Genomic DNA, 26,639 nt, shown 5'->3' with positions numbered 1-26,639 from the left:
AATGGTCATACTGTGCCGTTATTTTGAGTTTCCGCCCTCTATTTTCACTTTTGACGCGTGTTTTGAAGACATTAATATCCATTATTTGGACCATTCCATTATGTCCGCTATTTTAGGTTTTTTCCAGATTTTCTTAATTTTGTAACGATTTTTTCACTTTCCGTACAATGTTTGCGGCACTCTATATAAAAATATTTTATTTTTATACAATACAGTTAATTTTATCAAAACAATAGAATGTACTTAATTTCAGAAATTTTCGTTGCGATCTTACTATTTTTCTGTGCAAACTAATAAATAACCAAATTATTTTTTCCAGTTCAAACGTAGCACGTGCACCTAATATCATTATTTTTTAGCGCGATGCAAAGACTATTACAGTATAATGGATGGTTATTTAAAGTACTATTTGATAACATTAGTTTATAGTTAAATTCAATACTGTTGGACGAATATTGTTACACATTCAGCCACTTCAGGTACCACAGCTACAACAGTCGCTATATCCCCAGCAGTAGCAACAACAATCAACCCGATATTCCAGAGCTGATACATACGCACGAACATACAGGCAAACATAATTTCACAACGAACTGATAGTATACGCATGAACCTACAGACGAACATAATGAGCTGATAAACAAATATAATTGGACACTCAGACGATTACATACGATCAGCCACTAAAGCGATAGTACATCTGTTTACATACTTAAATACTTACGCAATAGAATTTGACACTCATTGGAAATTGACCTTTTCTAACTTCAAAGAAATCTGAACCAAAATTAATTGGACACTTATTAAAAGTCAAATTACAAATATTTAATTTGATGCTCACCGACGATCAGCTTATCAGCTTAAGTATAAAAGACAAGACATGACAATAAATCAGGGCAGTCAGTTCAGTTCAACTCTACTACATTAATTGTGTGGCAGCAGCTCAATTCCCTGAGGATCAGAACCAGGAATGAATCAGAAGAACAATCAAGGACAATAAGGACGACTACAGAAGCCAGGACTCCAAACTAAGTATCCGTTCATAAAAAAAGCTTATTCAAATTTCCTCTTTGCAGCTCTTAATAAAATACCCACGATTGTAATATAAGAAAAGAAATAATATCTGATCTTTTATTTCAATTAAAAAAATTAGGTTATTGCAACGCAAAACCTATTATTATATGCGTAAATTTGTGCCATACAATATCGGAATAAAGCTGATGTCCCCTATTATTTTTTCCAAAACTGTATTTTTATTGGTCTCCGTTTCCTTCTGGGTGTTACAAACTTCGAGGCATAATTGATATATCCTTTTTAGAGTATAATTATTGTTTCAGAGAGCAATAAGTCTAGGAAAAATTCTAATTAAAATTTTCATGTTCATATGACTTTTATTGAGATTATTTGATATCATAATTTTATGATAATTATATATGTGACTTCTATTTGTTTTCACAAAATTCCAATGGAGTTGCAACTATTAGCCCTCGTTTAAGTAGTAAATTATATGTATGATTATCTGATGAATATCTATCAAAGCATTATGCGTATGTTTTTTCCACCGAAATGTTGTAGTTCATCATTTCTAGATGCAAACATTGAATGCTTGATCAAATATTATTTAAAATTAAAAATCATAAAGAACACATAAAATCATTTACGATTAGAACATAATGTTATATAGTATTTGTAAGCAATAACTTAATGTAGATTATATAGTGTTATCGGGATTTCATGGGAAAAATTGTGTATAGTTTATGATGGTTGTACTGCTTGCGACAGACCACTTGGTTGTATATTTGCCGGCTGTGTATTTGCAGATGGCACGCTTGTTGACCCGCTCGGCGGTGACAAAATTGTCTGGCCCGTGATTGTAGCTCCCTCTACGCCAGTTGTCGGGATTACAGAAGCATTTGTGGTAGTATCTGTGGATTAAGAAACTCAAGTCGGTTAACGTTTTATTTACTAATGATTATTTGTTTCACAAACCCATTGGAGTTGGCGTTTGTTGTTGGGTAGACGGCGCGATAGCTGCAGGTAAAGTCAGCGGCACAGCAGTAGCTGGTTGTGAGGTGCTGCCAATAGATGTTTGTGTGCTACCACCTTGAACCGCAGCTGTTGCGCTTTGAGACCCAACACTACTAATATTTGTTGCTAGCGATCCTCCGACGGTCACGCTGCTAGCCCCACTCACTATTGGGTGGCCTTGTGTAGGCGGCGCATTACTGGCACCACCGAGTGTTGCATTCGAATTACCAGCAAGTGTACCATTGCCTGCGGCGTTTGCGCCAGTAGTTCCTTGCCATTGCTGTTCTAATTGTAGACGATGGTGTGCTTGCTGACGTGCACGAAATTCTGCAGCTTTCAATTGCTCCAAATGGAATTGTTGGCGCTCGGTTATAAGCTGTTGGCGCTGATACTCTAATCCCTCACGTTCACGCTCCATTGTTGTTTCCAGCTCTTCAAAATGTCGTAATTTTATTTCCAATTTCTTCATTTGCGTTTCCACAAGTAATGCGACTAAAGATTTAATTTTACGCTCTTCCAAGGCGGCTAAGTGTTTGGCTTTTACAGCTGCTGAAGCCAATGCTGCGGCTGCAGCGGTTTGAACGTTAGCCTCGTTGAATATTTGTTGCTTGACGATATCAGGATCCTTTGAAGTTGTATCTGTGTCATTAGTGTCCTCAATTTTACTCTCTGTACCATCTATAAAGGAAACGGAAAGTGAAATTGAGGGTAGTATATATATAGAATATTGTAAATGTAATATAATAGTACTTCTGGAATCATTTTCTGGTTTCTTTTCAGATTCTGTTTCATTATTTTGCTTCTCTGTCTTATTAGCCTCGATTGAATGTGTTTTATTTTCGTCTGTAATTTTGTTGAATATGTTGTATTGTAAAAAGTTCATATTGATCATGCAAGATTTTGAAGAAGCACGAAAGAAATCATAAGAAACAAGAGCAATGGGTTGAGCGTGATGCAGATATTGGTGAGTGAACATAAAGCCGAAAAAATAGAAAAACAAATTTTTACCGTAAGATTGGAGTGAAATTTGTAAAATGAAAAGTAATTGGAAGAAATTAAATGAAATAATATAAAAACAACAAAAACTAAAAGTATGTCACCTTTTTTCGAAACATCCTTCATTTCTTCATCTACCGCACCTGTGTTAACTGGCATCGTCGCAGCCCCAGTTCCTACTGTATGAGCCTCCTCATCTTCTTTGTCGGCCCCAGTGCCGGCAATGCCGGTGTTGGATAATCCGAAAGATGGATTGAATTTTCCACCAGCTGACGCTTTCTCCACGTTTTTCATATGATTATCCATTATCGTAGCGGGTACTTCATCCTAAAAGAAAATATTATAACAGGTTACTTAAATGATTATTAATGTGAATACTTTTATGGCGGCGAATTCTTCCATGGCAGCCTTTGCAGCAGCTGCCGCTACCCGAGGATCAACGACTGAAGCTAAAAACGCCACCGTCGACATAATAGGATTGCCGGATTTACTAAATGGTATGGGTTGACAACCTAATGGGCCCAAAAAACCTCCATCATCCTCCAAGTAAGGGTCCTCAATAGGTAGTCGAAGAAAATGTAGTATGCACTCATCTTGTGTGCGTGTTCCTACGTGTTCACAAACTTTATTCCAGTCATCTTTATGCATTTCGAGGCCCTCGAGTAAAAGCAATGTTTCCTGATCTGTCCATTCACGGGTCATACTAGCTGCTGTTCGATTCTTCATTGCCGCAGGCTTCTTTGCATATTGATCAAGTTTCAGTCCGAATTGTTGGCCTGTGTTGGTACCATTCTCCAAAACTTCAGTTTTAATATTTATGCCACCCGGCAGCAACGTCGGTTTATCTCCTTCTATTGCGACTTCTTTACCATCTTTGTTAATTTTTGGCTTATCCAAATCTAGCAAAGCTTTAGCTGCTGATGGCTGCTGTGTTTTTTGTGGATTCAAAGATTGCAAACCAGAAGGCGTGTCTGATAATATATGAAAATGAGAAGTTGGCGGTGGTCCCATGGGTGTAGGTCGTAGTTCTGCGTCTATTTGATAGTTAATGAGACCCCATTGCTCTAGGAAGGCATGTACACGCATAATAGCGCAAACATCTCCAGCAAGATTTCTGCGACATGCAGTGCTGGTTAAGTACTCGGTAGGATTTAATCTAAATTAATAAAATTTATTCGGTGTATGCCCAAATTATTTGTCTTTTTTTTTTAATACCTGTAGGTGTCAATCATAAAATTTCGATAGGCCATAAAAATTTCAGGGGTTTTCGATTTATTTTTGCCATTGAAAAATTCCGACATGGCGCGCTTTTCAATCACATGAATTGAGTTGTAATCAAACCATGCAGAGTATGAGGGTACAATGATGTGGTGTGTCTGCTCAGTTACGTTGTCCTCCATATCTTCTTTAGCAGAGGAAGAAAACTCTTGCGTGTTGCTATTATCACTAGTTTTACCAGTTTGAGAATTTTCACCATCACCTGTAGATAGAGCTTGAAGTGCACTACCTCCAGTCATTTCGTCATCCAAATCGGTCATGGTTCCGCCTGAAATTTGCGTACATTTATGTATGTATACTTATTCTTGTAGAGAATCTAACATTTCAGTTTAGTATTTAAAGGTATAAAGTTACCTTTAATCGGCATCATGTCATTGTCTGCACGAGATTTTCCTCCCGGTGCTGGACTAGCAGTTGATTGTAGCGTTGATGATTTCACTACCTCTTGCACATTTGGCTCTGCCGGTGGATCATCCATATCACGAGTCAAATCTTCATCATCCTCGTCATTGCGAGCTTTTTTATGTAGTACAGCAGGTGAGCGTTTGCGTTTGCCAGGCTTTGATGTATTTGGAGAAGGTGAACGGCGCCGTTTTTGCTTGGTGGTTGCAGCACTACCTCCCGACATTCGTTTCTTCTCATCTGTACCCAACGACATTATATCATCAACCGACATACGATGTTTGTGCGTTTTCTTTTTGCCCGTTTCATCTACTTCATAGTCTTCTTCAGCCATCCATTCGTTATATTGTTCTAGATCTAAAATCCAAGATGCTGAGACAAGCCAGCATTCTGCTGGTAGTTCCGGGTTTTCCGGTACATATTCCGGCAAATCAAATGAGTTAATAGCCCATGAGTCGTAAGATTCCGGGAAGTAATACCAATGTAACATTACATGATTACCACGTTTGAAAAGGGGACGTGCATATTCGTCAGGATGTGGATCAACAACTGGGTATATAATGTGTGTAGCTTCTTCTTCGTCGGTTACGATCTCTACACGTCTAGTACTTAATATATCTCTTAACTTCTGAGCCAATTCCTTGTTTACTTCCGGCCGTATGTATATGTAATGAATGCGGTAAAGATTTGCCTCGACGAGTGCTTGTTCGATATCAATAAGTAATTGTATATTTGGATCTTTGCGCGGTGGGTTTTTACCTACCGAAAAATCAAATTTTTTGCCGCGTTGTTCAGCACGAAATCGAAACATTGTGCTAAATATGACGCACAGCCCACCACCTGGTTTAAAATCCATAAATAAGCGCATCTATAAGATATAAATAAAAACATAAAAAAAAAATATTTTAGTTGCAAGAGATTGTGGTCACCCTGTATCCAAGCCACTTACCGGAATGCGTGTTGCCGGCGGCTCCTGTGCATTTTTACCCAATTTCGCCTCCACATATTGTAGAAATTGTACTAATAACTGCGCCAACGATTCTCTTGTAATTGTTTCGGTATTATTTGCCAAATACTAGAACAAAAATTAATGAATATAGTTAAATCAATATCTATGCATGAGCAAACGAAGCGCCATTTTTGATCACTCGCGTTGTTGTACCTACTTTTTTACAATTTTTCTGTAGCCATAGGCGGATTGTTTCGAATCCTTGTAGAGACTCTGGAGATTGAAAGAACTCCACATTAGGACTACCGTCCTTCTTCGGACTTAACGTATTCATTTTATAATACACAAAAAAAAGCTCTCAATAAATTCACGGATGCAGATATTTAAGTTTAATTAACAATTTTCACGACTTGTACGACAAAGCACAGAAGAGACAACAAAAAATCTACCACAAAATACAAGCCGAAGAAGAAGAACTTACGAATGATAGCAAGTACAGAGAACGAAACAGAGTCGCATTGGCACTGCCCGGTACCTTTAAACTCTAAAGAAATCGTTTAGATGATTGCACTTATGCAGAAACTAAATTTTAATAACTTATTATTACATATTGAAATAATTTGTTTTTGTTGATAAATCCGATGGTAATTTATTTGTATAAGTTGAGATTTTTTCACATTAGATGTGTTTTTTTTATCAACCCTGTTGTTTGACAGCAGCGATTTGTAGCAGAGCACGCAAAACGACGGCAACAACGACGTTGGGCTGCAATAAATCGCCCATCCAATCAAGAAACGCTGACAGTATAAATTTGAGCGTTCGACAAGATGGCTTTCCCAGGAAAAATAAAAAAATCGGAAAAAAATAGTGAAAAAGTGGATGTGTATAGTGAAAAACCAAATGTTAAATTAAAGCGTTGAGAAAATGGTAATTGCTGATAATTATATGCATTTATAAATAATAATATGAAGTTATAAGCGGAAAATATATGCATCTGAGGTGATTTATTGATAGCTTAAAGTGCAAATAAATGTGAGAAGTTGATGTGGAGCAGCCACGAATAAATGAAAAATCGAATGAAGCGAACTGAGGCAGCGAAGCAGGCAGAACTGTATTTTCAATTTGGAGAATAGGGCAGAATGAAATAGTGAATGTGCAAATTTTATACAAAATTGGGTTATAAGAAAGCAATAAAGTACTTTCCAATAGGTACTTGTAGGAATAATGAATTTCGGGTTTCATTAATATATTAAAGGCGTTAAATAAGAACGGAAAAACAAAGGAATATACAGGAGAGTTGTGTGAAAACGAGGTGAAGAAATTAGAACGTTAATGGAAGCAGCGCGCTCAGCTAACAGCAAAATAGAGAAAAAGAGAGCATCACCAAGGTAAGTCGCTGACGTCACGGTGTCAGTCAAATGCACCAGTAATGAGAACTTTGACTACGTAATGCACAATACCGGCCAAATTAGTGTTACAAATTTTTATAAATAAAATATTTAAATTATAAATAAGTGCCCGAAATACTCTAGAGAATCTTTAATAGGCTTTGATTTAGAATAGCATCATCGGGGTTAAAATATTGCGTAAAAGTAATTTTTAAACAATTTAATATAAAATAAATGAGTAGAAATTAATTAGTAAAGTGTTAGTGGATGTTAGTGGATATAAAAGTAAAAAATATAAGTATCAAATTCATTATAAATCGGAGAAATATGCACTTTAGGTAGTGGAATTTTTAAAGTTTAAATGAAAATATCTTAAAACCCAAAAGGCAGCGACAACTATGTATGAATATTTACTTAATTTGGAGAATCTGGAATATGAAAAATATGAATATTGAAAAAATGTCTTATCACATCAATAAAGCCATTCAGTCATCTGCCTTAAATTTAAATTTTTGTACGTAGCACATACATATGTACATATGTACGTTTTGATAATTTTTACAAGTTCTCCCTTTAACATTATATTCTAACAAGAATTTTACACTAATAAATGCTTTTACGTAGAAACATCAACATTTGATAACCACTTGCGAATTAAAACCACATCATTTGTTGACACTGCGGGTATGTATGAATGCTGAATAAAAAGGAGCAAAGGCGACTCTTCAGATTGTTCTGAGAAAACTGATAACTTGAGTAATTGTACGGATCATCACAAATTTAGATTGGAAGTTTCAAAAGAAACTAACACTTAAAATTAATTTATTATTTAACATGCAAACAAAGAAGTTATCTTTCGGCGTATCCACGTTTTTATTTGATACATTGCCGAATGTTGTCATGTTTCTATGCATCGTCGATATTTTCTTTTAATGCACAGTTTTTTTTTTACCGAAAATTTGTATTTTGAATAGGAATCGACAAATCCGCGGTTTATATGAGTTTTTGCTGATGGAGGAAGTTATCCTGATTAATTATATACAGATATCTTTTCTGCTGCTCGTATTTTAAGCTTAATTTCTTTCAAAAAAAAACATTTTTATATACATATGTACATATATTTTTTTGAAGCATGTTTTAAAAACTCGTGTCACATTGTAATATGACAATGGGAGGAATTACTCTGGAGCGTTTTAAGAAAAAATTGGGAAATATTAACAAATTGGAAAATTATGTATCCGGCGTTACCTCGAAATGTACAGAAATGGTCTTAAAATTTTAAAAATTTAGATAATGCTTTCATTTAAGACAAAAAAAAAATGGAAAAAAGCTTTACTCCCACTCCACCCTTAAAAAGTAAATATTATTCCACCAACAATATAATCATAGTTCTTTAACTCCACTGTATTTTTACATCCCTTTGAATATGTATGTTGTTGGATCGATTTTTAGCATTTATATTATATTTTGTGTTTTCTTTTCATATGCCCATTCAAGTAAAATAAAAATAAATCGACTTCTAGACCATGCATTTCCGGCTGATAACGCAATGGAGAAGATTACTACTTCTATGTATAAGTAAAACATATTGGTACTTGGTTTTAGTTTGTGTTTTGTGCTCTGAAGCTGTGAAGCTACATATACATATTTACTATATATTTGTATGTATAATTGCACATATGCCAGAGGAATCGAAAATAATCTAAGTTTTTCATTCCTATTTTATGTTTCCATTCTACGTACGTATGTACATTTGGACGTAAATAAGATAATAACATTAATCAATAAATGTTGTGGAAATCTCCGAATCAGCCTTGTCGTTTCGCAATCAAATATTGTGATAATTAAAAGGAATTCGCGTCAAAACGTCTACTAAGCGATATAATAAATCCTTAACTTTACTCCATGGTCCCACCAAAAATTTAAAGTGATTATATAACATTTAATCTATTCACGAATCCAGGCTGTTCACACTGCTGTTGGAGATTTATAAAACAGTTGTTTTTGACTAGCCGATGATCGAAGCTGTGCCATTGTTTCTCGCCACAACTCTATCGGCTTCTAGGGGCTTCGGCTGCCACACTTCACATTACTCTTTTTTATACTCTTGCAACCAGTTGCTACAGAGTATTCTAGTTTTGTTCACCTAACGGTTGTACGTATCTCCTTAAACTAAGCTAGATAGATATAGGGTTCCGGTTGACTGTCTGTCTGTTCGTCCGTCCGTGCAAGCTGTAACTTGGGTAAAAATTGAGATATCTCGATGAAACTTGGTATGTAGGTTCCTTAGTACAAAAAAATCTAATTCGTAGATGGGCGTAATCGGACCACTACTGCTCCATTAATCGCCATTAACCGAAAACATATAAACTAAGCACTAAATGAGGATATAAAGCTGAAATTTGGTACAGAGAATCGCAGTCGCAAGGGGCGTGATAAATCCATAACCAAATATGCCAGAGGCCTTAAAGTTTACCACCAAAATGGTATGAGAGAGCCTTATGGGGGCAGGTGTGGGAATCCCATATCTCGGGACCCGACCAACTGACAAAATTTGGTCCGTGGCATTCTTCTTACATTCTTATGTAAAATTGTGAAAATAGACAAAATCGGACAACAACCACCCATAGCACAATTTTAAATTTCACTTGTTTCGTTCAGTTTCCAATACATAAATCAAGAAGACACTGTGGGGTATTGTATATAACAGAAATTAAGAGATAATTCTCTTAAAATGGTATGTCTGGTTTCCAAAAATGGATTGAACCGGACCAATACTTCCCTTGGCACCCATGTACTTATTATAAAGATTTTCGAACTTCCGGTGACCTTGTACCCATATATCGCCCAATATGTGAGTATTCCAAGGAAAATAAGACAGCGTGTTTTACTCATAACAGTGTATCTTTTTGCCTAAAATAGATAAATTTGATTGAAAACTTGGCTTAGCCCCTAGATAACTAATTTCAGGATATTCGAACATCCGGCTGACTTTACTCTGATTGGTTTTACACCTTAAAGTATTATCGCGGCTTTGATTCTTGCAAGTTGCAAGAGTATAAAATGTCTGGTTGCTCCCGAACTTAGCCCTTCCTTACTTGTTAATTTCTGCAATTTTCACTTATTTACTTGATGTTTCTTTAATTTAATTTTATTTGATTGTTTAATTTAATTTTATTTGTTGGTCGAATTTAATTTTACTTGTTTAATTTAATTTAATTTAATTTTCTTTTTTAATATTTTCACTTTGGCAGTGTCAACCAGTGTCTAAATCAGCTTTTACAGATTTCCTACTGACAAACAGATGGCGCTAAATCATAGTCGCACAGTGAGATTTCTATTAGATTAGATTAGCTTTGAATCTCCTCTGTGACGAGATTAATACGTGTAACTTTTTATGACCTTGAGATAATCTACTCAACAGCTCAAATTACGTGATTAAGTGTGCAACATGGTAAAGGATGATCCATTTAGAGGTTCATTACTATTTTAAAGATGGTCCATCCGTTGAGTCCAATTTTCGATGACTCGTTTGAGCAATTCGATTGGCAACTGGCGAATGACACGCGTGATGTTTTGCTCCGAGGACTGAATCAAAGCGGAATTCCCACAGGAAAAAGTCTAACGATGTGATATAACACGATCTTGGTGGCCACTCGACCAGCCCAAAACGTGAAATTATCTGCTCACCGAAATGTTCTTTCAATAAATCCATTGATTGATGCGATGTGTGGGAAGTAGCGCCGTCTTGTTGAAACCAAATGTCGTCGAGATCACGAGCTTCAATTTCAGGCATCAAATAGTCGGTTATTATGACAATTTCTCCAGGCATCATTTTTGATGACATAAGGACTGATTATTCTTGAATATCTTCAGCTTGTTCTTCGTCCCAAATGCGGCAATATTGCTTGTTTATATGCCCATTGAACCAGAAATGGGCCTCATGGCGGAATAAAATTTGGCTCGAAAACGTCTTTATGGAACTTTTCAAGAGTCCATATAGCGAAGCAACTTCGCTTGGAAAAGTCGAACGGCTTTAGTTCTTGCACAAGCTGTATTTTGTACGCTTTCAATTTACGATCTTGATCTCCATTGTCTTCGTGTATATTCTCAGCTACGGCATCAGGAACTGTAAATTACATACATATGTATGTAGGTTGCCTTTTATATTTCGGGATTTGCGACCCCAGTGTTACAATCTGGGAATTCACAACTGTATTGTAAAATTAGATATTTTCGATGTTATTCATTAGATTAGATTTGATTATTCATACTCAAGTTGTTTTCACATATGAGCTCTGTTGCCCTTTTTTGGTCACTGCAAGACGAATTTCGTGCAAAATGGTATTGCAAGATTGGCCTATCGTAAAATTTACATAAATATAGGTATTAGTGGGACTTGACATGACCATTTCAATATAGAAAAATTTTTTTTAGTTGGATCTCACACAATTTGTGCTTCGAAACACATCTATCACAACAGGTGATGAAACGGGAATTTATAAGTAAGAGCCCGAAAGTGAACAGCATTTTTCAAAATGAGCCGAGCCACTGGAACAACGCAAAACAGTAAATTCTGAGTGGTACACAACCATTTCTTTGCCAGATGTCTTTCTCTGATTCAGGAGAACCAACCACCGAAGGCGAATATCTCTTCAACATTGCATTTTGAGCACTTAAAACATCGAACGAATATTTTGAAGATTCTTCAATCAAAGTGGCAAAAGTGCTTCGACAATTAAAATGGTAGTCCGAAGGTGCAAGGTCTACGCTATAAGGTGGGTGAGGCAAAACTTCTCAGCCGTTATTTTCCAAATAATTTTTAACGGGTCTAGAAGAATGAGATGGAGCATTGTGATAATATAAAAATATTGTCCTTTGACTTATCGCAAATTTAGAGTATTTTTCGGCAATGTTCGCTTGAATTCAATTGTTTCATCATGCTACATATATTGTTAAAGCTCATATTACAGCACGTCCTTTTGATTCCACTGAATGCAGAGTATTAACTTTGCGTCATGCATATTCTTTTTTGCCGTTGAAATGGCTAGTTAGCCAGGTTTCAAATATAATTTTATACGTATAGGGTTGTCGCAATGCATCCATTTTTCATCACCAGTCACAATACCATGCAGGCACCATTTCTGACATACGATATAGTCTTTCAACGTCTTTTAATTCAATTCATATGGCACACATTTTTCTCGCTTTTGAATGTATTCGGCGGCTTTTAAACGTTTTGATAACAATAGCTTCTAAAGTAACTCAAAGATTCTACGAAATTTTCTTGTGTTTGACCACAGTCATCATTAAGGAATGTTTTAAATATCTCACTATAATGTTTTTGTTCAAATTGACTTTACTCGAAATTTAGAAACTTTTCTTATATTGCAGATTATAACACAAGAACGAGGATAAGAAAATAAGTCATCTGCGATCAACGCCGCCGAATCGAATTGGCATATACCAATTGTATGGACATACATTTTCCTGCAGCTGAATAAACATGAATATTTACTTTGCCCTGCAGACATATACAAACATATGCACATGCACATAAATAAATACAAAATAAATAATATAAAGGCTGGCCAAAAACCAAAGAACGTCTTAGGGGAATTTGAAATTATCGCTATAACGAACCAACACAAGCTATTTGCCGAAGTATAGACCAATAAAATCGAGTAGTTTTTGCTGTGACATTAACAGTAATACAGAAATAAGCTAGCGACTCCGCACAATCCTCACAAAAACAAAAAAAAGAGGGAACAATGACATCTCGGTAAGTACTCCTCAGAAACAGCTTTTAAAACATACTGTATACTATACAAAAATAGAAATTCGCATACAAAGCCAGCAACTGTGCAAACTTAAATATGAATATTTCTGACGTGTAACACCATGCTCAGATCAGTACGTACGTCATACAAGTATATATATATGAAAGTATGTATACACATTACATAAAATATGAAAATGGAACTAACCTAAAATATACCTAATTTAATCATATGTGACCTGGTCTACGGAAAGGGGGCTTAGGTGTCAAAAAAAAGGAGAACAATTAATGAGATAACGAGAAACTGACGATTATTTTTTACAGCTTTTCCCAGGAAAAAACTAGTTTTCGCACGTTAGCTCCCTTTTCGTAGACCAGGTCACATATATTTATCTGTGCTGTATGTTTCACTACACTATAATTTCTCTGCTTTATATTGAAATCGTCACTTGTATTTTTAATCAATTTCTTTTATAACCAAATGTAGGCTGGATCGCCTCTTTATATTGTTGGAGTCTGGGTCATCAGCGGTGACGCGTCGTGCTGCAGCGAAACAAATCGGAGAAGTGCAGAAGTTATACCCACACGAGCTGCATGCGTTGTTGAACCGTCTAATTGGCTATTTGCACAGCACTTCGTGGGATACGCGTATAGCTGCCTCACAAGCTGTCGAAGCGATTTTGCAAAATGTGCCCGCTTGGAAGCCGGAGTTATATGCAACCATAAAGCGTGAGGTCATTAAGAAAGAGAAGGATATAGACGACGAGTCAGCTTTAGGCTCCACCACTGGCGGTGGTGAGGATGACAGCTGCCAGTCGGTAGCCACGACCGCCACAACATCCAGTGAACAAAGCTCTAGTCGTGATGCGCAGCAGCGTGAACGCCTGTTATCTTTTGCGGAATTTGATTTGGAGCAAATATTACATAAAGGCGCACGTCTTATCGGCTCCGAGGGCATTGAATTCGATTTGAATGCAAGTGATGTGACGAAGTCGACAAGTGAAGGCGCGGTAAATGCTAATGCCACAGCTTCAGAGAGATTGAGTCGCCAACGTGCACTGTTGAATGAGAAACTAGGTCTGACACAGGCGTCTAAATTGGGCGTTAATTTAATGGACATGATTACCGATGAGGATGTCATGCCTTCTAATAATGGCAGTTCTTACAATGCCAATGATGAGAAGGTATGTATGTTACAATATCCAAATATATTGCTTAGATCGGTAGTAGAAATTTTTTATTTGTAAAGGGTATTCCAGCTTAGGTACAACCGAAGTTAATCTTTTTTCTTGTTTTTTTTTTGTTTTGGTTGATTCTTAAAAGCAAATATGTATATAAAATTTTAAAGTAAATCTTTTTCCACTGTCCACTGTCAAATCATTATATTTTCTTGTTTTCGGTAGGTGCCCGTTGAAGACATATTGAACATAAAGCCCAATTCACATCTAATTCCTTCCAATGGGCAACAATTGAGTTGTCGAGAAATGAATCGAGCCAAACGAAAAGCGCGACAAAATATTAGTATCACAACCAGTGGCGGTTGTGCCAGCGCAACCGTTAATAGTCTTAGTCGCAGCAATAGCAGTACAAGTAGCGGTTTGGGTACCTGCAAGAATAGTTCCAGTGTGAGCGATGAACCGGAGCACAAGAAAATGAAAGCTGATTCGCTGCAACGACAAGAGGTTTTCTACACCTTGAATGGTTGGTGTTGCTAAACAAAATAGAGCAAATATTGTTGTGATACATAATGATTTTTTTATATACATTATTAGATCCCGTTCCGGATGCGACTGGCATGTGGGTGGATGCCGTCAGTTGGCCCTTGGAAAATTTTTGTGCTCGCCTATACGTTGATCTCTTCAATCCACGATGGGAGGTACGTCACGGCGCTGCTACTGCATTGCGTGAACTAATTAACAATCACTCCAACGGTGCTGGTAAGGCAATCGGTATGTCACGCGAGGAAATACAGCAGCATCATAATCTCTGGATGGAGGATGCAGCCTTGCGCTTGCTCTGCGTACTTTGCTTAGATCGCTTCGGCGATTTTGTATCCGACCAAGTGGTAGCCCCAGTACGCGAAACATGTGCACAAGTTTTGGGTACCATCGTCAAAGACATGCATGCCGAGCAGGTGCATCAAATCGTGCAACTATTGATGAAATTGGTAAAACAAAAGGAATGGGAAGTGCGTCACGGTGGGCTGCTAGGCTTGAAATATGTTTTTGTGGTACGTGAAGATCTATTGCCGATTTACGTGCCGCAAACCATAAGTAATATACTGCTGGCGCTGTTCGATGTAGTCGACGATGTAGGCGCTGTTGCTGCGTCGACTTTAATACCGATCGCCACCTGGCTACCGAAATTGCTGAATCCTGTGCAGGTGTCGTCGATTGTGAAGATGCTGTGGGATCTACTATTAGATCAGGATGAATTAACAAGTGCGTGTAACAGCTTCATGGGATTGCTAGCTGCGATTTTGTGCTTGCCAAATGCCGGCTCTTGGATACAGTGAGTGCTTTTCATGGTCTTAATTTATGATTTCATTATATGTTTTATATTTGTCTTTATTTTCAAAAGAATGGAACCAATGTCTACTTTGATACCACGACTGTGGCCCTTCCTTTCGCACAGCACCAGTTCGGTGCGCAAGTCTACTTTGCTTACCCTTCAAACACTCACTGCCAGCAATCTAAGTAAAGAGAAGCTTGAAGCTACGACCATCGTTGTGCCCACCGCAAGTTCAGCTTCCATTAATAATGGCAATGGTGTAATTACGTCGAATAAGGGATCTTCAAGTGATGAAACCGCTACAATTGCCATTAATTTCGACTCGAAAAAATTGAATTTAAATTTGGGTGTCATCGATTGGCAGTGGAAACTTTTGCAGGATGCCCTACGTTTCATCTATGAACGTATTCTAGTCGAACCTCAGCCCGATATACAAGAGATGTCGTGCAAAGTATGGAACAATCTCTTGTTTAACGCTGATTTGGGAGCACTGCTTCATGCAGCCTGCCCTATCGTGTCGTCGTGGATTTGCTTAGCCATGCAGCCAGCGCGATTAGCCTTCGATTCCTCTATACTAATACATACCACAGCAGCAGCACAAAGTCTTGCAGCTATGTCAGCTGAGGGAAACTCGCCTGCAACACCCCGTCGACGTACACAACGCGTTACGGACGACTTAGGTGCTGACTCCACACCCGCAACGCAAAGGTATTTCCTTGGTGGCAGTGAAGGGACACCTCTGGAAGTGCGTGAACGGAATGTGATCCGAGCTCGTGTACTAGCAGCTCGAGTACTGGGCGCACTTTCCAAATATCTAGTGCAACCTGCTCCCGGTGTGGCGTACACAGCTAATATGGAATCACCGATGGACTGTTATACCAAAGTTCTGTTAGGTCATTTAAATTCACGGTCAGCAGTGCAGCGTATTGTGTGTGGTAAGCTTTATTGGTGATTCAATAATATTTATGCTTGTATATTAAGTTTACTACGAAGCTTGTAGCACCCAGAAGGAAATGTCGGATAACTTATAAAAATTTATGTCTATAAAATGTATATAACTGACGCGCTGGGTCGATTTAGTCATGTCCGTTTTATTATAAAAAAAAATTATTTGGCGATGCAACGGTATAATAACCGAAGTAATTGTTCAGCATATTGCTGTTATACAAACTGACCGATGAACATCAATATAAAGATCGGTTTATATAATTTTTTGCTATAAAAAATGTAAGCTATTATTGCTTCGGGAAAAGCCTATGCTAACGTTTTTTTCTTATTTTATTTATATTTCTTACAAACACTGTGTTATAGGTCTAATCATTGCTTTCTGGGCGCAACTGGACCCATCAATGCACATGGCTGCACCCAAACTGGCTGAAAAACTCCTCACATGTGTCATGGAGTATGTATATTATGACGAAGTAGCCATTTCATTTACGAGGTATTTTAATTAATACAAATAGTAAAACGAAGTGTTTATGTATGATAGCAAAAAAATTATTTCACTTAGACTTCATCAAGAGGCTCATGATCTCATTGCCACACTAAAACAATATAAAATTGTCATAAACGATTTCAACAATGCGCGCGTCCTCACATTGGATCAAATTGAAGCCATTGCCACCACTCTCACAGAGGGTTTGCATCAATATGCGCTAAAGCCGAAATTGTTGGAAACACTCGAAGAGCGCAGGCGCGGTTTACAAAACTCTTTTGCGCAGACTACAGCAGAGCAGTGCGCCTACAACATAAGCGCACAAGCGGCATTAGCTGCTGCCATTGTAGGTATGCAATGCCTGCCGGAGAAACTTAATCCGATAGTTAAACCGCTCATGGAATCAATAAAACGGGAAGAGTGCGAGTTGTTGCAAAATCTTTCGGCGGAGTTCCTAGTACAGCTAATGCATCAAGTGTGTGATAGAAATCCTAGTCCCAATAGTAAAATACTTACTAACTTATGTACGCTACTGAGGAGCGATCCTCAGTTTACACCGAAAATTGTGAGTAACGCCAATTGATTGTGAAAATTCCGCATAATCTAATGTACATTTATACATTTCACATGACTTAGATTTTAAGCCCATTGACATTGAAACAAACTCCCTTGCCTGAGTCGGCAGCAGTCACAAACAATTGTGTATATTATGGCATTTTAACTTTAAGTCTTCAACAAAATAATATACAAATTGGTGGTACTGGTAACCGTAGCGTTGCTGCCAGTGCTCCTCGTGGACCAGGCAGGCCGCCACTAAATGAAGCGCTTGTCACAGCGGAAAATGGCACCAATGCTGTAAATGCGGTAGTAAGTGCCTTTTAAACTAAATCTGTGGTTTGACTTGTATTTTACCCAATTATAATTCTCCCAGGAAGTGAAGCATAATCGCATTCAGCGCATGGGTGCCTCATGTGCCATATCGAAGATTTGCCTAGGCTTTAAGATGGATATTTTCTCAAAGATACCAGTTTTCCAACATATTCTCTTTACTAAAATTGAACAGTTCATAAACAATTATCCAAATATGGATCTTTTATCGAATGTACCCTTAGATTTAGTCCAAACAAATGATATCATCACATCACTGCAGTTGATCGAAATTGCAGCGCCACACTTTTTACACTTTGCGAGCGATGCTTCAGCAAAAGACGAAGTGCTCAAGCGGCTGTTCGCGTTACTTCCACATTTCAGTGTTCTCATCACGCATCCCTTGAAGGCGGTAAGTTGTGTTTGTTGAAACTTAATTTACTCAATTTATTGACTTCTATTAATTGGGAATTAGGTACGTCACATGGTTGCACGCTGTATTGCAGGCCTCGCAGTAGCTGATTTGGTGCGCACCATTCACTTTGTGCTGGATGTACTACTTGGCATGCTGGTTAACATTGAGAATGTAATCCAGCGCCAGGGTGCGATTGAAGCAATTGAACGTGTGGTAGACAAGCTGCAGCTGTGTATTGTGCCTTATACCGTGCTTCTAGTCGTCCCATTGTTGGGTAAGCGCCTCTCTCTTTTGAAATTTTTTTTGTATAATGTGTTTTGTTTATCAGGTTGCATGAGTGACCCAGATGAATCTGTGCGCCTGCTCGCCACCCATTGTTTCGCTACACTCATTCAGCTGATGCCATTAGATTCGCGCAGCAAATGTATTAAAAACGAGATTCCTTCTGCAGAATTGCAGCAGCGTAAGATACGCGATCGCGAATTTCTCGATTATCTTTTCACGCCAAAAAGTATACCCGACTACAAAGTTCCGGTAACAATTTCGGTGGAGCTTCGTTCATACCAACAGGCGGGCGTGAATTGGTTATGGTTCCTTAACAAATACAATTTGCATGGAATACTCTGCGATGACATGGGCCTTGGAAAAACATTGCAAACGATTTGCATACTCGCCGGCGATCACTATCAACGTCAAGTAGACAAAGCCACATCACTGCCAAGCTTGGTGATTTGTCCACCCACACTCACTGGTCATTGGGTATATGAAGTCGAAAAATTTATACATAAGTCGAACATTTTGCGGCCACTACATTACGTGGGATTGCCCATTGGGCGTGAAAAATTGCGGTGCCAAATTGGTGCATGTAACTTGGTTGTGGCATCATATGATACAATACGCAAAGATATAGATTTCTTCAGTACCATACACTGGAACTATTGCGTACTGGATGAAGGACACATCATAAAGAATGGCAAAACCAAAAGTTCAAAAGCAATTAAGATGCTCAAAGCTAAGCATCGTTTGATACTTTCGGGTACTCCCATACAAAACAATGTACTGGAGCTGTGGTCACTCTTTGACTTTCTCATGCCCGGTTTTCTTGGCACTGAGAAGCAGTTTATTGCACGCTACAGCCGACCAATACTTGCTTCTCGCGATTCCAAGAGCTCCTCAAAAGAGCAGGAAGCTGGCGTTCTTGCAATGGAGGCATTACACCGGCAGGTGTTGCCATTCCTATTGAGACGCGTGAAGGAGGATGTATTGACTGATTTACCACCGAAAATAACCCAAGACTTATTGTGCGAATTGAGCCCATTGCAAGAACGTTTGTATGAGGACTTCAGTCGCACACATTTGAATTCTCATTGGAAGGATTGCCTGCAGAGTTTGGGCGATAGTGACAGCATTAGTAAAAAGGCGCACATTTTCCATGATTTGCGTTATCTACAAAACGTATGCAATCATCCGAAACTGGTGCTGACGCCAAAGCATTCAGAGTACGGGAAGATAACGTTGGAGTTGCAGAAGCAGCAAAGCTCACTGGATGACATTGAACACTCGGCGAAATTACCGGCACTGAAGTGAGTATTTAATATTTATTAGCTATTGTTATTTACGTAATAAAATATTATCCATTTCTTATGCGGTTAGGCAATTATTGCTCGATTGCGGCATTGGTGTACAGACGGAATCGGTCAGTCAGCATCGTGCGCTAATTTTCTGTCAATTGAAAGCTATGTTAAATATTGTCGAGAATGACTTGCTGCGCAAACACTTGCCGTCCGTTACGTACTTGCGCCTGGATGGCAGCGTGCCAGCATCCCTAAGACAACAAATTGTAAACAACTTCAACACCGATCCGAGTATCGATGTGCTACTACTAACCACTCAGGTAAGCAAGAAATCAATCACGTTTTCCCCTAAATATATTCATATGTTGCTTTAACACAAGGTTGGTGGCCTCGGCTTAAATTTGACTGGCGCAGATACAGTAATATTTGTTGAGCATGATTGGAATCCAATGAAGGATCTACAGGCCATGGACCGTGCTCATCGCATTGGCCAGAAAAAGGTAGTGAATGTGTATCGTTTGATAACTGAAAAAACGCTCGAAGAAAAAATAATGGGTCTGCAGAAGTTCAAAATACTCACCGCGAATACAGTGGTTAGTTCAGAGAATGCGTCGTTGGAGACGATGGGCACGGGTCAGTTATTTGACTTGTTCAACGCAAATGTTAATGATAAAACTGGATCAAGTGGTGCTCCAATGTTGAATACGAGCGGTGGTGGTCAGATGTCTATGAATGCTATCATTGAATCTCTACCAGAGCTATGGTCAGAACAGCAGTATGATGAAGAGTATGATGTGTCCAATTTCGTGCAGGGTTTGAAAAAATGAGCTCGTGACAGAAAAAACATACTTGGACAAAGGAAATGGATATATTTATAAATGATAAAATACGACATGCATTGATTTCAAATTTAATGCTTCCAGAAATAGACATTGACGTAATGCAGTAACAACTTTTATAGAAATCGCTGAATTTTGAACATAGTTTAGTTTCTAAGATTTTTTCCGCTTTTTTACTATCGGGTGATTTTTTAAGAGCTTGATAACTTTTTTTTAAAAAAACGCATAAAATTTGCAAAATCTCATCGGTTCTTTATTTGAAACGTTAGATTGGTTCATGACATTTACTTTTTGAAGATAATTTCATTTAAATGTTGACCGCGGCTGCGTCTTAGGTGGTCCATTCGGAAAGTCCAATTTTGGGCAACTTTTTCGAGCATTTCGGCCGGAATAGCCCGAATTTCTTCGGAAATGTTGTCTTCCAAAGCTGGAATAGTTGCTGGCTTATTTCTGTAGACTTTAGACTTGACGTAGCCCCACAAAAAATAGTCTAAAGGCGTTAAATCGCATGATCTTGGTGGCCAACTTACGGGTCCATTTCTTGAGATGAATTGTTCTCCAAGTTTTCCCTCAAAATGGCCATAGAATCGCGAGCTGTGTGGCATGTAGCGCCATCTTGTTGAAACCACATGTCAACCAAGTTCAGTTCTTCCATTTCTAAAGTCTACAGAAATAAGCCAGCAACTATTCCAGCTTTGGAAGACAACATTTCCGAAGAAATTCGGGCTATTCCGGCCGAAATGCTCGAAAAAGTTGCCCAAAATTGGACTTTCCGAATGGACCACCTAAGACGCAGCCGCGGTCAACATTTAAATGTAAATTATCTTCAAAAAGTAAATGTCATGAACCAATCTAACGTTTCAAATAAAGAACCGATGAGATTTTGCAAATTTTATGCGTTTTTTTTTTTAAAAAAGTTATCAAGCTCTTAAAAAATCACCCGATATTATCAATCTAATATTTCCAAAAATCTAGTTAAGTGTCCTAAATATAATCTTTTAATGTGCTCCTTTTTACTTATTTAAAAAAATTATGAAAAATTTGTATTTTAATTTTTAATGATTTTTTGTTAACTATAATTTTAAGAAATTTTCGCTGCTTTTCTTTTCTATATCTAATCTAAAATAATCTTGTAATGTGCTCCTTTTTAGTTATCTGAAAAGTAATGAGAAATTTGTATTTTTTAATTCTTAATGTTTGTTTTTTTTTTGTTAATTATATTCCATAAAAAATTGTCGCTGCTCTTTTTTATAATCTCTATAAGGGGTTAGGGGTAGTCAGAGGCACGAAAAAATGAGAGTTTTCAGTATTTTTGTTTTGCTATTCAATCATGTTATTTTACAGTCCTTGGAGATTCATCTAAAATCAATCGGACAAAAAAAAATAGTTTTATAAATAGATAAACTCGGGCCTTATCGAAGGATTTTTTTTTTCAAAATTAACAAAATGGCGGCCTCAGGAAATTTTTTTCTAAATTTTTGCGAAAGAATCAACATTTAATTTGTCTTAAAAAATGGAAATTTTCAAAAAAATAAAAATCCTTCGATCAGGCCCGAGTTTATTATGTATTCTAAAAGCTGCATAAATTTCATTAAAATCTACTGAACGGTTTTCGAGTTACAGTTGTCACCGGTTCAAAAAACATAGTTTTGAGAAAAACGCGTTTAAAGTTTCACACTAGCGCTTTGAAGTGCCGAGCTCTCTTTGTTATTTGTCGAATAACTCAAAAACTAATTATCGGATCAACGTGAAATTTTCAGGGAATATTTTTAAGATATTACACTTAACGAAAATGCAAAATGAAAAAATTTTTTTAACCCCTAACCCCTTAAATAGTGCATGGTTCGATTGTACTTTGGAGTGGCAAAAGCGGATTAAAAAATAAATTACAATAAAAACAAAACAAATTTGAAATAGCGTTATAAATTTTATTGGAAAACAGGTAAAAGGTTGATTTCGATTGCACCGAAGCTTTGATACCCTTCACAGTGCTATATTTTAATAAGTTAAAAGTTGATAAAAAGCATCGATTTTGATCGATCTGTTTGATTGGTGCTATATATACGCTGGTTTGAACAATCGTTCACCGTTATCTCAAGAACTGGAGAACAAGTTGGCGTACATTCGAGGATGGCTAAGTCGGCTGAGCTCATCACGGTGATCATTTATATAATAGTATATACATCATAGGGTCTCTGATGGTCCTTCTGGGTGTTGAAATCTGTTCAGGGTATAAAAATTAAACGTACTTTCTTTTGCGGTAACAGACCTATGACATAAGCATTCGAGGAATTTTAAACTTCATAAATTAACTTGGTATTTCCAATGAAGCAGGCTATTATTGCGTAAATCGTGTTTTCGTAGGACGCATCAAACCTGGCGAACGTGTAGCAAAACATGCAGTACATGTTTTCTGCAAGCGCTAACATACCAATCTTCATACATACTACATATGTATGTATATGTATGTCATCACAATGCTTGCCAGCTAGAGCGTGGATTGCAGCACAATGCCTTTGATAAGCGACTGTTTGCTTTTTATCAGCATTAACAGCCAAAGGGCCACTGATAATGTGATTGGCCTCATAAAAATTATTGTCATGTATAAATATGTCTCAGAAGTACTCTTCCACAACTATTGTCTTAATTCTCCAAAGCGTAAACATTCAGTTCGCGGGTTCTTTTGTTTCTTCAATAGGTTGCGTGAACTTCACGCTGATGTCTTTCTACAAACAGAGGTTTCTCCATAGCTTCGCGCTCGTTAGCTTTGCATGCATTTATAACGGTTTGGTGTCTGGACATGGCATGATGTTGGATCCGCCGGGTCGTTCTTCCCGCTGGCGCTACAATTCTTCAGCGCCCACCAACTATGATGATAATGGATTGAATTGCGGTGGTATGACGGTAAGGAAAATAGTTTATTCTAAGCTAAGTGGCTTATATGAAAGAAATCAAGTAAGGTGGGGTGTAGTTTAGTGTAATTTTTACTTCGTTTAGTTGCCGATATTTTGAATAACACTACTTTTTCCATATTTGAGAAAGACCTGTCGCACAGGTGTTTTATGGTTGTTTATGAAAAATTACATAAACACGTTATGTTAACAGCACCCGTTAGTAAGACATCTGTGTATTTCACATAATTTATTTAAGAGAAAATTTAAAGATAGATTCAGAAGACATTTCAAGACCCTTCATTTGTCGAATAATTCCAATTAGACTATCACAAATAAATATTCATCATGGACAAAAAACTATTTTGAATTTGATTGCATAGTTGCGATCCGCGGCCACGACAGGTAACAGTCGAGTATACGTAACCTGAACGAACTGGGTCAAGGACTGTTAACTTGGCAGCATCCCTACTAATTACTTGGGATATATTTTCTGCCGCTACAAAGCAACAGGTAACTACTGCTCCATACTTTCATAAATCACGAGCAGAATATACATAAGTTACATTCTGATCTTAGTGCTGAAATTTCATACTTCTACTCGGATCGATCTTTCTAGGTGCAATGGGAAGAAAACGATGGTAAATGTGGACTTTGCGGTGATAATTATGCAATGTCCATGCCGCGAGCAAACGAAATCGGCGGTCATTATGGTGGTTCGGGTGTGATAACCAAAGAATATCGTGACTCCTATACAGCTAGTGTGGGTGTGCGCATCACCACTAATCACTTGGGCTACTTCCATTTTGATCTTTGCAATCTGAGTGAATTTGGTGACGAGTCCGAAAACTGTTTCGCAAAGTATTCACTACGTTTTGTAGATGGCTCTAATCGTCTTTATATTGGTAGCACAGGAGGCTTGATTGTTGCAGACCTCGTTTGGCCCGAACAATTGAATTGCGAGCATTGTGTGCTGCGTTGGACTTATACCGGTGGTAAGCTCAAAAGCGAGGATAATCAGTCGCAAGACCTAATTGAATATCCGCCTTATCACTATTTCAGGCAATAACTGGGGTCCTTGTGGAAATGGTACAGGCGCTTTGGGTTGTGGACCGCAGGAAACCTTTGTTAATTGCGCAGATATTAGTATTGCTTTCCCAACTACAGACCCTCCAAATGTCTACCGTACGGATGTGCATACAGTGGAGGGCAATGTCAACGATGAGGTACCTGATTATGGCTAAATAAATGGAAATCAGGACTAAGTACTCGTATGTCCTGCCAAAAGTTCTGTTACAAGTTCAGATCGTTACAAAAATTAAACTATAATATATATTTTAATAAAGTTAATTTTATTTAATAATGTTTTGATATATTAAATGAGCGATGTACTAAATTATATTCGAAATGGTCCCTTTTGTTTAACACAAGCCCTCAAAAGATTCAACCATTCAGCAATAGCAGCTCGCGCAGTTCCTATTGGTATTGAGGACGTTATTCGAATTAAAGATATTTCGAGCCTCTGTTGCGTATTCGACAGGTCATGTTCTCCAACTTTGCCCACAATTTGTAGTCTAATGGATTCAAATCGGGACTTCTCGACGGATAATTGTCTGCAGTTATGAAACCAGAAATATTGATTCCTTTTGCCTTGTGTGCTGACACAAAATCTTGCTGGAAAATCCAATCGAAGAGAACGCTTAAACATTCTCCAGGTAAAATTTGGCCCAGTTTAAACCCCAGTTTTACAGAAGTGAGAACCGTTAGACCTTTACAGGAAACCATTACCGCAGGAGCATGGTGACCATATCAAACCCATAGAATGCTATTGTTTACTTTTATGATAGTTTCTGCGTAGATTTTCTCGTTTTGCTATTAAAAACTTATACCACAGTGAAATGTTTTTCTGTACAAAAAACACTTTCATGACTATTGACCGCGTGCCACTGAAGAAGCCGCTGGCAGAGCTCAATTTGTTTCAAGCGCGTTGCCAAAAGATGACCAATTGATCGACGGTAGGCTTTCATGTGGAGAATATATCGAATCAATTTCAGTTTCCTAATGGGATATCAGCGAATGCGCTCGCCACAGTTAAATTGGTTCGATCTACACGAGGACGACCACTTCTCTTTCTATTATCCATTATTGACATTTGGGAGAATCGGTTAATAGTACGGTAAACAGACATTCTTGACATAATTAAGATTCCTGAGTAGATCACGAACTTCACCCACGCTTTGTTAAATACTTATGTTAAGTAATCACCGCTATGCGATTTTCTTTAGCTCCCTTTCCATTGCTAATAAGCGAAAGTAAACACTGAGCTGATTTCATCATATGTATATCCCCGTAATTCCAATTCCCAAGGCAGCCGGTTCTAGGATATCGGAATTGCCTCAAGGGCTGTGATTTCGACGAACTAACCCCGTTTGGATCGTTGAGTAACATCTTAACATTGTCACCATTAGAGCAACATCTAGCGGCAGGGTTGCTCCGTATCCTCCTCCTCCTCCTCGTGCTGGCATTGAGTCCAACCCGTGCCCGGTTGAATTTTTCTGCTGCGTTTGTGCAAAAAAACCCACCATAATTCCTCTTCGATTAGATGTAACTCATGCAATAGTTGGAGCCATTTTAAGACCTGCTCAGTCCTTAAGTCTCATAGTGATCCATATGATAATAACGCAGTAATGCGACAATAGGCTCAATGGCCGTGTAACGAGTTCAGGCAAGGTGGTGCCACTCCAACCGAGTGACCAACAAGGAACATATACGATCCCACGGAGCTCAATTAGGCTGCATGCTTCCCAGTTTAACTGCACTATTGAACGATGGGACGTGTTTCGGCATGCGCACCACACGAGAGTGGAGTGTCTCATTCGTTGCCACTTGCTGCAACCACCACTATCTGTACACAACTCCCTCACTCACAAGATTATTTTAGATAAGTATGTATGTATGTAGACACTGCATACAAATTACATATAATAAAAACTAACGATACTTTTTTGTACGTACTTTTGTCGTCGCATTGTAAACCTTGTAACAGAATTTATGGCAATACTAATTACTTTATTATTGTTAATAGTTTTGCATGTGTTACCTGTGTTGAGTTATCTACTTTTAAATATTTGAGCTCATAATGCGTTGTGGAATTCTTTTACTATAAGCAGAACTGAAGTCTGCGCTGATCTATTATGCTTGTGCTTCCTGCTATTGAATGCATCTCTCGGCCTTAATCGTTTCAATATGTGCACACGAGCTGTGATATTGTAAGAAAAAATCTTGAT

At 37.9% G+C, this 26,639-nt stretch overlaps 3 protein-coding genes across 8 annotated transcripts; 2 read left to right on the top strand and 1 right to left on the bottom strand.

The window, feature by feature from the left end:
* Window positions 1-1,359: 1,359 nt before the first annotated feature.
* LOC120766997 (SWI/SNF complex subunit SMARCC2) lies at window positions 1,360-6,079 on the bottom strand. Of its 4 annotated transcripts, none has more exons than XM_040092804.1 (9): window positions 5,871-6,079; window positions 5,654-5,779; window positions 4,657-5,572; window positions 4,240-4,570; window positions 3,403-4,180; window positions 3,129-3,351; window positions 2,779-2,871; window positions 1,990-2,706; window positions 1,360-1,925 (listed from the first exon to the last, which is right to left on the bottom strand). In XM_040092804.1, the coding sequence occupies exons 1-9, from the start codon at window positions 5,985-5,987 to the stop codon at window positions 1,756-1,758; spliced, it is 3,471 nt and encodes a 1,156-aa protein (XP_039948738.1). In that variant the 5' UTR covers window positions 5,988-6,079; the 3' UTR covers window positions 1,360-1,755. The 4 variants fall into 4 exon arrangements, with proteins under 4 accessions (XP_039948738.1, XP_039948739.1, XP_039948740.1 ...); XM_040092805.1 differs by having other exon boundaries at window positions 3,168-3,351; XM_040092806.1 differs by lacking the exon at window positions 2,779-2,871.
* Window positions 6,080-6,475: 396 nt separating this feature from the next.
* Window positions 6,476-20,674, top strand: LOC120769980 (TATA-binding protein-associated factor 172). Of its 3 annotated transcripts, XM_040097059.1 has the most exons (15): window positions 6,486-6,580; window positions 6,863-7,041; window positions 12,436-12,823; window positions 13,308-14,004; window positions 14,224-14,521; window positions 14,593-15,331; window positions 15,401-16,266; window positions 16,643-16,772; window positions 16,842-17,331; window positions 17,403-17,633; window positions 17,698-18,045; window positions 18,109-18,322; window positions 18,377-19,631; window positions 19,702-19,942; window positions 20,003-20,449. In XM_040097059.1, exons 3-15 carry the CDS (start codon window positions 12,813-12,815, stop codon window positions 20,447-20,449), a joined length of 5,967 nt encoding a protein of 1,988 aa, XP_039952993.1. In that variant the 5' UTR covers window positions 6,486-6,580; window positions 6,863-7,041; window positions 12,436-12,812. The 3 variants fall into 3 exon arrangements, with proteins under 3 accessions (XP_039953001.1, XP_039952993.1, XP_039953010.1); XM_040097067.1 differs by having other exon boundaries at window positions 6,476-7,041; window positions 20,003-20,674; XM_040097076.1 differs by lacking the exon at window positions 6,863-7,041.
* A 2,437-nt stretch (window positions 20,675-23,111) lies between these two features.
* On the top strand, window positions 23,112-24,670 carry LOC120766923. Its single transcript, XM_040092668.1, has 3 exons — window positions 23,112-23,365; window positions 23,972-24,347; window positions 24,415-24,670. Exons 1-3 carry the CDS (start codon window positions 23,180-23,182, stop codon window positions 24,594-24,596), a joined length of 744 nt encoding a protein of 247 aa, XP_039948602.1. The 5' UTR covers window positions 23,112-23,179; the 3' UTR covers window positions 24,597-24,670.
* The last annotated feature ends 1,969 nt before the right edge of the window (window positions 24,671-26,639 follow it).

This window comes from Bactrocera tryoni, chromosome 1, assembly GCF_016617805.1.
Source record: "Bactrocera tryoni isolate S06 chromosome 1, CSIRO_BtryS06_freeze2, whole genome shotgun sequence".
Classification (NCBI taxonomy): domain Eukaryota; kingdom Metazoa; phylum Arthropoda; class Insecta; order Diptera; family Tephritidae; genus Bactrocera; species Bactrocera tryoni.
The sequence above is the reverse complement of the archived record's forward strand: the minus strand, read 5'-3'. Positions and strand labels throughout refer to the sequence as shown.